At 42.6% G+C, this 14,179-nt stretch overlaps 1 protein-coding gene across 1 annotated transcript in view; it reads left to right on the top strand.

The window, feature by feature from the left end:
* The window catches only part of LOC107532937 (complement receptor type 2), a 228,524-nt gene that overhangs the window by 173,787 nt on the left and 40,558 nt on the right, over positions 1-14,179 (top strand). Inside the window, exon 21 of the mRNA XM_087828192.1 lies at positions 13,396-13,555. Within this exon, the coding sequence (XP_087684318.1) occupies positions 13,396-13,555 (160 nt within the window). The remainder of the gene's footprint in view (positions 1-13,395; positions 13,556-14,179) is intronic.

Below are 14,179 nucleotides of genomic sequence, written 5' to 3'. Positions count from 1 at the left end.
GGACATAGCCTGATGATTTACATTAGCAAATGTCCCATGTCAATCTACCTTTCCCCCTAAATTTCTCAACTAGAACCACTAGAATTTATGAGTTCATTTTTTTTAAGTTTTAGGCTTTTAAAAATTAAGGCTGGGTTCAAGTAGTTGGGACTTTTAATTTTCTTTTTCTGTACCAGTCTCCAGTTAAAAACCACCCAGGACAAAGGACTCCTTTTCTTTGAGATGATAGTCAAGGTGACCTCCCATCTCCTCCCTTCCAACTACTTCATTCCTCACCTCTGTGGCCTATTCTTTGTTAATGAACTGGAGGGTCCAGTTCCCAAGTCTGACTGTTGATTTATTTCACTTATGTAATTTAAGATCATTTCCTCCTATTAGTCATCCTCAGACATAAAAGATTGAATGACTGTTTCATAAAGATTATTTCTTTATACATGATTATCTTGCCTAAACTACTTCAGATCGTAGCCATTTCTTCATGTATTTTGTCTCTTAGAACCTGTTTCCTGTTTTTCTGCATTCTTTTCTGCAAAGCCCATGGCCCAACCATTCGCTCTCTGACCAATGGCAACCCTAGGACGTGGCAGGGAAAAAGATCATGGTCCTCTAACTTGAAAGGTCAGGGAACAAAGTTCCCAAACATCTAATAAAACCTATTACATATGTTTAATCCAGAAAGATTTCAAAACATTTCTAAACTCTTACTTTTGAGCTGTTTCACTTTAACAAAATGCCACTCATTTTTGTGTTAGAAATAATGCATAACTATGATTTGGGGAAGAAGGTATTAAGCTTCAATAATCGGAATGCAGAAGTCCCTTCTCTTAGAAGGAAGTCCCTTGGGCTGATTAGTGATTCTGTGGTAGGCCTGGGTGGAGGGGACGCTGATAAACTGAGAAGTGGCTGCACTGGGAGGACTGATTATTCTTATCTGGAGCTCAAGTTTTCCTCACGGGAAGGCAGGGCTTAAAGTTCTTCCCAGTAAAGAAGCGGCAAGTCCTGGGAGAGACCCAGAATAGAAGAGTGGAGAGGACCTCAGGAGTTGTCTAGCCAGAAGAGCAGTTTATCTCAGAGCCACAGAAAACCTGACAGAGGTGGATAGTGTAGAACAAGATGGTCTGCTTTGTGGGAGACACAGGATCCAACCAGGCCTGGAAGGGAAGGGTGCAGGCTGAGTCTACCCCTGACACAGGAGGCAATTCAGAAGCTACCCATGTTTCATTTTGTGGTCACATCTTAAGTGGTGTTTAGCACACTCATTTGGCTTACTAAAGATTTACTGAGCACCTCTCTGGGCCGGGAAGAGTCCTAAGGTTTGTTCTGTATCAGTGAAGTCAGGCAAAAACCCCTGCATTTTATGGACTTTGCACTCTAGTGGAGGGAGAAAGACTGTAAACAAGACAATTATTTATGTTAAAGGTGATGGAGGAATAGAGTAGAGTAAGAGAGATCGGGAACGTGGGTGTGGGGGAGACGGCATCTCAAATATGATGGTCAGAGTCAGCCTCATTGAGGAGTGTTTTAAAGTGAGATCATAGCTGTGTGTATGTGTTCTTTCCACTTTGTCTCATGTTTAAAACTTTATCTTTATTGTTGAAAGTATTGCAGATGCCCCCCCCCCTTTTTTCTTCACTGACCCCTTTTACCCGCCACCCCAGGCCTTCACCACACCCACCCACCCACCCACCGACCTGCGCCTTCCCTCTGAGATTCCTCGGTCTGTCCCATGCTTCTATGTCACTGGATCAGTTTTGTTCATCAGTTTATTTTGTTCTTTAGATTCCACATGTGAGTGAGATCATGTGGTACTTGTCTTTCTCTGCCGGGCTTATTTCGCTTAGCATAATGCTCTCCAGGTCCTCCCACACTGTCCCAAAGGGTACGAGATCCGTCTTCTTTACAGCTGCGTAGTAGTCCATAGTGTAAATGCACCACAGCTTAAACCGCTAATGCTTTTCAAAAAATGAGATTAGTTTTGTATGCTTTGTTTAGAGAAGGAAGCGAGAATGAAGTGGCCAGAAACCGATATTAGCGGGGAAATACCCACTGCAAATATGAGTAAATGGGCTGAGGTGGTATATAGAGAGCTCCCTGCAAAAGGCAGTGTTGTAACAACTAGTGGTATCTTCCAACGGCTGTGTTGTGATTCAGACAACTGCCACTCTCCTCCATCAGGGGATTCTGTCACAACTCTCTACCAAGTTAAATAGTACATCTTTAACCTGTCCTCAACTTACCTCAGGATTCCGGGTGCTCATTGTTTTAATATGCTAACACTAAACTTGGTGAGCAAATCTGCTTTAGACACATATCACATCATTCATGACTTCGTATGTCTCCTCAATCCTCAGCTTCCCAGATTCACAACATCTAATTACTCTGTGTATTTCTTCCCTTGCCCCCCCCCATTGGGCTTTCCTATATTCTATTAACGTATCTCTTGTCTTCTTGGTCCCCCCTACACTCCTCACCATCCGCCTCCCCTGACAGTGAGCTCCTTGTGAGCAGGAACCAGGTATAAGCACTAACAATAATTTTTATTTAATGAATTTTGACCTCCAGTTGTACAGTAGTCAAGACAAATAATGAGAATAGCAACAGCTAGTATATTTGTTTACAAAATACTTTACTATTTATTGCCTTCTTTGGTTGTCAAAGCAACTCCGAGAGGTAGGTAGCCCAATAATGTTGTTATCCCAAAGCACAGAAGGCTCTGAGGTTCAAAGAAATTCAGCAACTAGTTTAAAATCATACCAGTTGAAAGTTGTTAAGAGTTAGAATTTTAGTCCCAATTATCTGGCTCAAAATCTTGAAGCCATTCAAGCTATTCCACTGATCATTTTAGTTGACCATTTCTGAATCTGATTCTGTATCACTGAAATTCAGTATCCAGAACTGTGTATAGTACAAAACAGAAGTATTTACTTTCCCCTCCCTCCATACTCCCCTACCTCTATTTTGTTGAATTCGTTTTAGCTACTCCAGTATCTTGAGCCGATATCCTTCTGTAGCACAATATGCGATCTCTCCTTTTATACATTATTCTGAGTTATTAGCCTATAGGAAAATTGTAATATTTCTGTAAGGGCCTCTGTCCATATTAAGGTTCGGTGAAAACTTTCCTGTCTTTTCACACAGATCTGTAAGTTCTTTCTGTGATTTAACATCCATTGGCTTAACATTTCACCAATGGAAAAAAAAATGCTGTTATCTGTACATTTGTTATTTCGCTGTGTATTTACTATATCAGTAATTTGTGACAAATGTGAAACAGGGTAAGTCATGCACTGGTATCTGAGGAATAATACTGTTAGATTGTTCCATTCAGAACCTATTTGTCCTTGCCTCTTGTTTCTGCCTCTGATCCATTCCCATTTCTCTACAAAACAGCCTTCTTGTCCATAGTCAGATAAAGCTTTAAAGTTTTCATTGGTAGGCTACTTGGAATGACAAATCTATTAAAGCGACTTTGTAAAACCTCCTTGCTTTACCCTATATTCACATTAACCACCATTAACCAACTAGATAGCCATCCATTCAACATATGCTCACTGAGGCTGTTTTCCCTCACACCCCATGCACCACTCCTCATCCCAGATGACTTTCCGGCCATTACTCACCTAACTGCTTAGTCACTGCCCCTTGGGAGCCCACCCCACAGAGCTATACAACTCTTGACTCCTCCATACATGCATCTCAAGTTTGCCCTTCCCTATCCTGTTAAAACTTTGGCCCCTGACTCACAGTCTTTGTCTCAAGCGGTGCCCTCACCTATTTCCACGAGAGGGTCAAGACTGGGTAATGCCTGGGTAATGAGGAAGCAGCGGAAAGCGGTGGAGTGAATGTGCTCTTTGCGCTTCCATTCTTAAATCCCTAACATCAACGCACACTTGAAATCTAAAGACACTGGTATGACTTAGCATTTCATTCATGTAAAATGAAGTGCTCATTAAATAACCCCCAGAGACACAGCGTAGCTTATCACATAGGACCATGGGCTTTGCAGGCACTAAGACCTGTTCACACTCACTACTAGCTGTGAAGCCCTGGGCAAGATGCTCAGTCCCTCTAAAGGTCTTTTCCTTACCTGAACAATAGGGCTACCAATAGCTTCTACCTCACCTAACACAGTGCCTCCCTTATGATGAATGTCACAGAATGTTAGCAATTGTTATTTCTACATGACTGTTATTAAGGACATTTAAAAGTGATTGACTACCTCTTAAACTGTCAGTTCTTATAAACCTTCTTGACAACTGCTACCTTCCATACTATAGGTATTTACAAAATACGGAACGTGTATCTTCACTTTGGGGGGGAGCCCTGTGTAAGATTGCAGTGCAAAGCCTTTTACATTGTGAAGCTTAAATGTCACAATCTTGTTGTAACAATATTTAAAAACCTCTATTATTTACTAATAGGGAAATGTGTTGTTTTAAGGCATGGGCACTTGTCTATAAGCAGTTTAGAGTTCTGACACAACATATAGAATGGTTTCAGTATTGTTTTCTAATCCAAGTTTTTACTTAGAAGTGTGGCTTGGTTACACTTTTCTGTTTAGAGACCTTACAAAGATCTCTGAAACCTGAGACAAATTAGGCCCTAAATTTCAAAATGAAAGCTACCAACTACCTTCTTTCAAAGCTAAAATGTGTATAATTAAGTTATTTTTCCATCTTTTTCTCCCCTGCCAATTAGCAGTAATACAGATGAAAAATCTAAAGAAGTGAATATGTTTTTACATCCCCAAGGAGGCAGCTGTGATCATGCTCAAAGTCTGCAAACAAATCAGGAACATGGCAGGTACCTAACACAAAAATTGAATTTAAAATGTTTCCAACAACTTAAGTATCGAAAGTGGAAACAGGATTTAAATATGGTATTGCACCAGGTAGATCACTGCTGCCAAAGACCTTCAAAAGTACTTCAGGAGGTGGAAAGGCCTTTGGTGGTGGTGTCTTTTCTTGGATAACTTGTTTCCAGTGATTTGGGGTGAGGACTCTGTCAGTGCTGCGCACAGGCACTGTTTTCAAGGCATTCCTCTATTTTGTGCATTGATGCTGTGAACCTTTGAAAAGTAGCAAGCTTTTCTTCCCTTGTGGAACCCAAGCATTTGCCACTTGGGTGCCCCTCCAATTCCTCCTGCTTCCCTTCAATGTGCAGGATCCCTTAAGGGTCCTTGCGGGCCTCACTTGACCTCTCCCCCTGCTTTCCCACTTTCTCTGAATTCTGTCCCTCACCTGAACCCCTGACTGCTCCCTCCTTTCTATACCCCTCCACTTGGGCTTGTTACCACGTCTTATCCCTTCATTCCCCCTGTTCCCGTAGCCCTACCCCAAGCTGTTGTGCAGTAAATGTTCCGCTGTTTGCTAAAGGCTTGGGGTGAAAAGGGAAATTACACCACAACCCAAAGTGGCACACAACAGAGAAGTATTAAAAATCACTGCACTGAAAAGTAACTGTTTTTGTAAATAAAGTTTTACTGGAACAGAGCCACACCCCTTCATTTACCTGCAGTCTGTACCTGCTTTCACCCTGCAGCAGCAGAGTTGAATAGAAGCCAAAATGATCCAGAGGCTGCATGGCACGCACAACCAAAATATTTTCATTTTTCTTAATCATACAGAGCAATTCATTCGGCCCTTCATTACTCTGGTTATGCTTTGGAGTCCTAACATTTCCTCTCCATGAGATCCCCAGGGCATTTTCAGAAACGACAGCACCAAAAGCCCTAGAAAGGGATTAAGCCACTGCTGTAGAAAGCAGAAAAAACACATTTTTAAGTAAATTTCCTTTCTTTCTGTCCTCTTTCTATATCAATGCGCACTAATCTAAACCTGGCATGTTATATTTATATACGTGTCAGAAACCCTAAAGTGAACAGAGGACAGTGCAAGCCCTATGTTTATTATTTGGTTTCTCTCCATGCTAAATTAACTTAAGAGTAAAAGCCACTTTTAAAATTTCCAAACATTTCTCTTTTTCCCCCCCAAATATATCTTTATTGATTTCAGAGAGAGGAAGAGAGAGAGGTAGAAACATCAATGATGAGAGAGTCATTGATCGGCTGCAGCCCGCAACCCGGGCATGTGCCCTGACCAGGAGTCAAACCCTGATCTCCTGGATCCTAAGTCAATGCTCAACCGCTGAACCGCACCTGGGTGGGCTCCAAACATTTCTGAATATAGACTTAATCAAATGAGAAGCATTCAGGAAATATTTAAGAATAAATTTATCAAAATTTCATTCATCCTCAACTTTTTGGACACACTCTTTTACATTAAGGTGAATCTCAAATTTTGTACATCGACTGTTAGCCACTTTTTAATAAAATTCCTTAATGAATTTATCTCAAATTTCTCTATTTTTTTAAAATAATGTGTTCATTGGTTTTTAAAGAGCAAGGAAGGAAGAGGGATAGAGAGAGAAACATCAATGAGAGAGAAACATCAATAGGCTGCCTTCTGCATGTCCCCCACTGGGGATCAAGCCGGCAACCCCGAATCAAACCAGCCCTGGCTGGGAATTAAAGCAGCAACCTCTTGGTTCATGGGTTGATGCTCAACCACTGAGCCAAACAGGCCAGGGTCAAATTTATCTTGTAATAGTGGAATTTTGACCACAGGTGTTCTACAGAAGAAGATGAATCATTTGTGGCAACATCTCATGGACAAGGAGTGAGTTCGAGTCTGTACCAAGCTGAAAACCTGTGTGCCCAGGACAGGTGCAATGGTAGTGGAGGGGGTGATACTGGTAAAGAGGCAGGCTTCAAAGACACAGACAGGTGTTGAAGGGGACAAGAATACTCAATGATGATGTATGTGACAGATGATGCTGGGAAACTTTATGAGCTAGAAAGGGATCAGGTGGCAATAATTACTGAGGGTGTCAGGTGAACTGAGGGGCCTCATCAGGGGTGTCCTTGGTGGAAGGACAGTTTTCCTGGCCTTAACAAACAGGAGAGTCTTCAGCATGGCCCAGGAAGCATTTGGATACTTTGGGCTATGCAATACCTCCTTTCAACCTTGGCTATAAGGGCAGGAGGACAGGCTACCTGAAGCTGACCCTCCTCCAAACTACCAGATCCTGTTTACTTTCCCTGACACAGCCAGGTTCAGAAAAGAGACTGAAGGAAAGATTTTGTGTGATATAATGGGTCTGTAGGTTTTCTGGAATAGGGCTCTTGTTATTTAGTTGCTCACCTCTGAGAATATTTTTGACGAAAGCAACAATGAGGAAAGGTCAGCTAATCATTAATCTCTCTTATCTACTCAGTATCTTAGTTTATGCAATACAGTGTTGTGCCCTACATAGCAACCACAACAGAGGGCAAAAATCATTCTTCTGAACTTGTAATTTATGTGTAATGCTAGCACTGTGATTATCAGCATGTAAATTTGGGGTAGTTCTGTTGTCGATCATGCTGCCATCTAAATAAAAATTCCTTTTATTTCAGTGTCCTTCCTTGACAAAGGACTATAAAGCCATAGAGCACCTCAAATTAAAGTGCTCGTTCGACAGGAGACCTTTTATTTCAACAAAGTAAGATCTGAGACTCATAAAACCCTTCAAGTGACTTCACAGAGATGCCAACATGCGCATGTGAAGAGGCTGAAGCTCTCCCAATTCCTAAGGAAGCTCCCTCCTGGTAGTTTGGACACTGTCACCCCACCTTCTTTCTTTGCGCTAAAAGCACACACTGTCCAGTCAGGGGAAAAGACTGCACTTAGGACATAGAAATAGTCTCAGTTACTTAAAGAGAGTGTTGTCTAGGATTTCTGTTTACAAGTTTGTCATTTTTCTTATTTTCAAATGTTTGTAATATGGAATGGGCTCATTAAGGAGAATTTGGAAAATGTAGGAGTAAGATATGAAATACAAATAAGTCACATATAATTATACTTCCCAGCAATAACCACTAACATATATTTAAATCCTCACCCAAGGAAACATTCAGCATCTATCAGTTGCCTCCTGTATCTGCCCTGAACAGGGATCAGACCAGCTGCCTATTGGTGTATGGGACAACGCTCAACCAACTGAGCCTCTGGCTAGGAAACACTGCGAATATTTTAATTCACTTTTTGCTAATTTTTTTCATCTTTCTGTTTTATTTTTTATTTTTCAATTACAGTTTAAATTCAATATTATTCTATATTAGTTTCTTAGTGGGTAGACAATCATGTACTTTACAAAGCGGTCATTCCCCCCCACCCCAGATGTTTCAAGTACTCACCTGGCCCTATACGTAGTTATCACGATATTATGGACTATATTCCCTATGCTATAATTTACATCTCTGTGATTACTCTATAATTACCAATTTGTACTTCTTAATCCTTTCACTGTTTTTCACCCAGCCCCAAATCCCCTCCCCTCTATCAACTGTCAGTCTATTCTCTTCATCTATAACTCTGCTTCTATTTAGTTTTAGTTTTGGTGGTGGTTGTTGTTTTTATATACACATGTCTTTTTTAATACCTTAGTTTTCTTTTATAACACAGAATCCACTCCTTTTAGACAGATTGGAGTCAAACATATACTATACTTGCTTTCACTTTCTCAAAGAAAAAATGTAATTTTTGTTTATTAAAAGGGCATTAAACGATTATAGGAAAATGGTCAAGATTATTTCAGAGAAATAGCTGGAAAAAATTAAGCTTTGGATATTTCCTAAGCTCTATTTCAAAAGTACTTGGTACTCTGTTATTTATAAAAATCATACTAAAATTTAAAGAAAAGGATAATTTTTATTATAAAACAACTAGCTTAATTTTGAATGGATTTAGAATATGGTAAATTAACTAAGAAAGCATGAATTTTAAGAATTTATCAAATTAATAAACATGTATTGACACATTCTCAATATGTAGCCCTAGAGTCTCTAAAATATCCACATCCTTATAAATAAAAAATTCATTTGGTGTGATACTATGGGACATGTGTTGATGACCTCTAGAAAATAACAGAACCTTTCTGGCTATTTAAGAATAGATTTGTATATGACTACTGCTAACTTCTGTGTAAATCTGGTTTTAATAGTTGCTTAAAAGTGTACTCTGTCACATTTACCTTGAGAAATATAAAGAGTGAGCTGGATGCCAAGTTGAATTTCAACTTAAAATCATGCAAGACAGAAAATAAAAAACAGTGTAAGTAAAGTCAGTTGACAAACTGGGAGAAAAAAATGCAACTTATATCACAAAGGGTTAAAAATTCAAGGAAGAATCCTCCCTCACTTCCCCCAAAATGGTCAAAGGAAATAAAAAGGAAATGTAAGTAGTCCAAGAATATATGAAAAAATGCTCAATGGTTTTGCTTAGTTGGAACTTTAGGAAATCTCTATTACTTCCTGGGTTACCGAAGAACAAACTTTTAAAGCACTAGACACTAATTTCTTAGTAACTGGCCATCACAAGAAAAAATCTTGTGTTGTTTCCACCCCCATCCCCCACAGAATAAAGTCAATGAGGACTGTGATTAACAAATATCTGATGCCTGTGACTTTTTAAGTGCAAGAACTCCATTAGATTTTATTTCTATTACATCAGTTATCTAGGGAAATGCTACATATACTAACTATGCATAAAATGCCATATTGCCTAACTTAGCTTGTGTTGTTGAGCAATTCTGTTAATCTCTAGTCTTACATTTTTCATCTGCATCTCAGAGGGCTGGGCCAATTGCTGTTAGAATCTATTTCTTTAGCTAGTAGTCTAACTTTGTTTCGTTTGCCTTTTTGTACACCTGTGAGATGTAAGTTAAATTAAGACAGTGAAGCTTAAATGAAATATTCTATCTGCACCATTATAATGAGAAAGAAATAAAAGGTTTTATCTTTGCAAATCTACTTATGGAATGTGTTTTGTAATATATTTACTTTTTCAAGCCACCAAAAGGCAACAGGAAATAAAATGAAAATATATTCCTTCTGAGAAATCCCTCCTGCCTGTATTTGACTGGCTTCAGAATACCTGCTTTGGGTGTGGCATACGCAGTAATGCTTTTGCTGGTAACAGCTACTGGCCGGCAGGTCTTACCAGGTGCAAATAGAGGTAGCCTAGCTCCCAAGGACAACACCAACAACAAAAGATGGTGTATCCTCTGTATAGCCTTCTCTTCCAGGTTTTCATAAACACCTAACGTGGAATTCACCAGGACAGTGGAAGGCATTTCCTGAGAGCATTCACAGGTCCATTCATGCTGCTACCCCCCCTCTGAAAAGCATCATGTAAAATATACTAATTTAGGAGGCAAAGAATCAGCTAACATTGTTTTATTTTAAAGAAGTTGGCCTCTGTTTAATGATGTCCACACACACTTACCTCCATTCATAAAGCCTTAAAGGAGATCTACCACACAGCTCAAAACCTGGTCTACAAACATCCATATTTTCCATTCTCTCCTTATTTTCTTCTGGCAGTCTGACAACATCTTTACTGGAAATCTGGACGAGCCACTAGTGTTTACTCCCCTACTTCACTCAAATCCTTCACTCTCTGCAGTGCTATTCCTGTCAGAACCTTAGGCAGTTCCCTGTCAGTACTCTCTTGTGAACCCCATCACTCAAGTGATCTCAAGGCTAAGGGACAGACATTAGCTCCACCTCAAGGGTCAGCTTACTCGCCTGGTATAGGAGGGTTTTCTGTGCAGACAGTTGTAGTTCATTCCATTCAGAGACAAATCCAGCTCTGTACTTACTGTCTAATTATTATTACAATGAAAATCTCTCAGGCATTTTCCAGCATTTGCTAAAATCCATGCTCATGGAGAATGGGCAGAAGCATGTTAAATCACTTGACAGCAACACCTATGTTTAATAACAATACATATTTATTATGCACCTACTACAGGAGTAGAACTATCTGGGCACTGGAGAAACAGCAGGAAAACTCTAACCCCTCCTTCATGGAGCTAGTCTGGAAAAATAGGGAACAAGGTTCAGGACATATCAAATGGAGCCTCAGTTGGGTGAACTCCAAACAAGCTAAAGAAATCAACAAGAATACTGTCAATGATATTAAAGATGGTTTGACGATTCCCAGGTATAGAAATTTCACTGATAGGAGGAAAGTTCAAATAAATCCCCAATCGTTGAATCTAATCTAGTACCTATGACTAGGAAACCAAACACAAGCCATATTTTTTCCCTGTCAAATTTTCTCATCAAAACAAAACAAAACAAAACAAACAAAACAAAACAAAACAACCTTACTTCCAAGCCTAGAAATAGCGGGAAAGTTTTTTTTCCAACTTTACTAAGATATAATTGACATAGAACATGGTGTACAGATGGCTGTAGAGAATAGATTCTCTGTTTTCACAAATTAGTGCCAACATTGAGCTACAGAACATTTCTGTTATATCACACTTTTACAACTGTAATAATGAAGGCAAATGATAATTCCCCCTTATCGAGTTTCCTATTTGTTGCCTTAATTATACTTCCTTCAAGTAAGTGTCCTCATGGAGTGTCTGTATTTAATAATCTAAGATTCTCAGGTCTTTATTTTATACATCCCACCCACACTTAATGTCTTACGTGCTCAGCTAAGAATCCAAACATTGTGTTGGTCTGAGAGGAAGAGGAAACTCCATGATGTGCTCAATCCTGAAAGTCGTTAGTACATCTCAGATGCGGAACTGTTTAAATACATATAAAGTTTGTCATTCCAGAAGTTGCATTTGAGGTTTGTACTGAGAGTTTCCATTTCCTCACCATCCTCCCATTCCTTAACTCTCTCTGATAGTTTCTATCACCAGTCTATGAACAAAGTAGATGTTGTTATATGAGTTGGGTTATTAAAATTTTTTCTTTACCTGACTCCAAATGTAACCTGGGTCAATATAGAAAACAAAAAATTAAATATGCACAATCCTATCAACTATTAGTTATTTTTTGTATATTTCCCACTAATCTCTTTTTGTGCATATCAATAAACTACTTTTGTTTTATAAAAGGAATACAAAAAGGACATACTGATTTGGAATCTGCTTTTTCCACTTATGAATAGGAGTTTCTCACACTGATATTTTTTTACACTTCTTACTTCATGCTTAGAATCCCATCCCATAAGCCACCTAGAAAAAATTCCTTATACTTCTGTTAGACATTTAAGAGCTTATATTTCCCCCCAAAATTATATATCTTTGCTCATAGATCTGATGATCTCCGTGGGAGGAACGCTAAATGGAACTCCTGCTTTAAAAGTCATGTCCATTTAAAAACTTCAAAAACACACAAAAAAATATGTTAAAAACTAAACTTTTGTGGGGGCTGGTCCCGCCAATGTTTACGCACATTGTTTGATGTTTTTATTCTTTGCAACTACAGTAATAGAAGAAAATGTCAACTCTTTTTGTTTGTTCTTTTAACTCCGGTCATGTTAGCTTTTTTTGTTCGATTAATCATACAGGTTTATTCACAGTTCTACAAATAAATGTTACTCATGCTGATATTTCTAGCACCGAGTGGCTGTTTCATCAGAAAAATTCTCCCTATTATTTTTTTAAATTTTATCTTTGCTTGTTGAAAATATTACGAATGTTACCCCCCACCCCGACTGCTTCCGCCCACTCCCCGCCCCAGGCCTTCCGCACACTATTGTCTGCGTCCCCGGGACAATACGTCATTTATCACTTCCAAGAATTCCGCATTAATACACCCTTGTCCTGACCTTTTTCATTCTCGTATATTTCCTCTTCAATACATTTAGTCGCTCAAGGGAAGGCCCCATACGCGTATAACCAGGTATTAGTTTACCTCCCCAGGGGTCCCCTCGGGGCAGAGTCCTGTACTCTGGGGTCGGGCGCAGTGGCCAAACCGCCCTGGCGCTTCTGAAGCCTAGCAGGCCTGCGGCCGCGGGACCCTCAGGCCCTGTCCCTAGTGATGCCTGCCTGCTGCCAAGTGTTGGGCGAGGGCCCTGGCACCACCGACCGTCTGGAGGCCCCAGGACAAAGGGGAGCCCTGAGGGGCGCTGGCCCCAGGCGACCCAGTGTCGGGCTCGGGCGTCTCTTTCCGGGTCGGTGCGCTTTCCTCTTCCGGCCAGGGTTCCGGGGAGGCGCGACGGTGACCGCGGCAGCCCTCGTTCCCTCTCCGCCCTTCCCGAGTCGGGGGCAGCTGCCCGCTTCGGGACGCGGCGGGAGCCGCCCTTTCCAGTAAACCTAGGCCGCGCCGCCCCGCCCCGGAAGGGCGGAAGGGTGGCGGGAACGGCGGAGCGCAACTGCCCTCTGACCCCGCGGGTGGGACCCAGGCCAGCCCACGCCCCGTCCCTCGCGCCCTAAGGCTCCGCCCCAAGGCTCCGCCCCGCGCGCCCAGGCCCACCCTGTTTGAGAGTAGGCAGGCTCGCCCATTTGCAGCTCAGCCTCAAATTCAGTGCCTTTTCGGGCCGGTAGCGGCCCCGGCGCTCGGGATCCTCGCTGATGTTCCGGAAGATGAGGGCGGCTTTCGGTCCTCGGGCGGCCGCGCCGCGCCGCCTCGAGAGTCTCTTTCCTCCTCGGTGCTTCGCAGGGATCCTCTCGGTGGCCCTGGTGCTCCTGTTACCCTCACTGACCGGTAGGGGCCTGGAGGCGCTGTGAGCTCCCCGAGCGGGCTGGGGAGCCTGCAGACCCGATCCGAGGACCGGGGGAGGTTGGCTTGGTGGGCGGGGTAGGACGCCCGGAACCTGGGGGGCCCGGCAGGTGCGGCGTTGGGTGACGGCGTGGCCAGAGCTTCCAGGGTTGCGCTGTGCGCGGATCCAGGGGAGTGGGGACCCTGAAGTGCCAGCGGTGAGGGTGCTTGGTGGTCGGCACTGAGCCTTGCGGGGCGCCGGGCGCGGCGGGTGTTTGGGGACTGAAGGTGAGGGCGCGCCCTGCTGCGCCCTCTGCGCCCGGATGTTGCCGCGGTCGGCGCGGTGCCCCTGGGGAGGCTTCGCTGCGTTTTCTGGGTGGGGTGATGCCGTGGTGAGTGGGGGTTGGTGCCCCAGGGCGTCGGGCTGGACGTTATCGTGTGTGCTTTACGGAAGTAGCCGGGGCCGCCCCGCCGAGTGCGGGGCGGGGGAGCGGGCTGCAGCTCCGGCCTCCGCGCGGCCCGGGGCGCCCGCTGGCCCGCCGCAGGGGGCGCCGCGTGGTTAACTCGCTCCTGGCCCCCCAAATTCGTCTTAGCGTTGCCTTGCCGGCTGTTGCGGCCCCTGGGGCGGTC

The sequence above is a fragment of the Miniopterus natalensis genome, chromosome 19, assembly GCF_054644295.1.
Source record: "Miniopterus natalensis isolate mMinNat1 chromosome 19, mMinNat1.hap1, whole genome shotgun sequence".
NCBI lineage: Eukaryota > Metazoa > Chordata > Mammalia > Chiroptera > Miniopteridae > Miniopterus > Miniopterus natalensis.
Note: the sequence above shows the minus strand (reverse complement) of the source record. Positions and strands in the feature narration are given on the sequence as shown.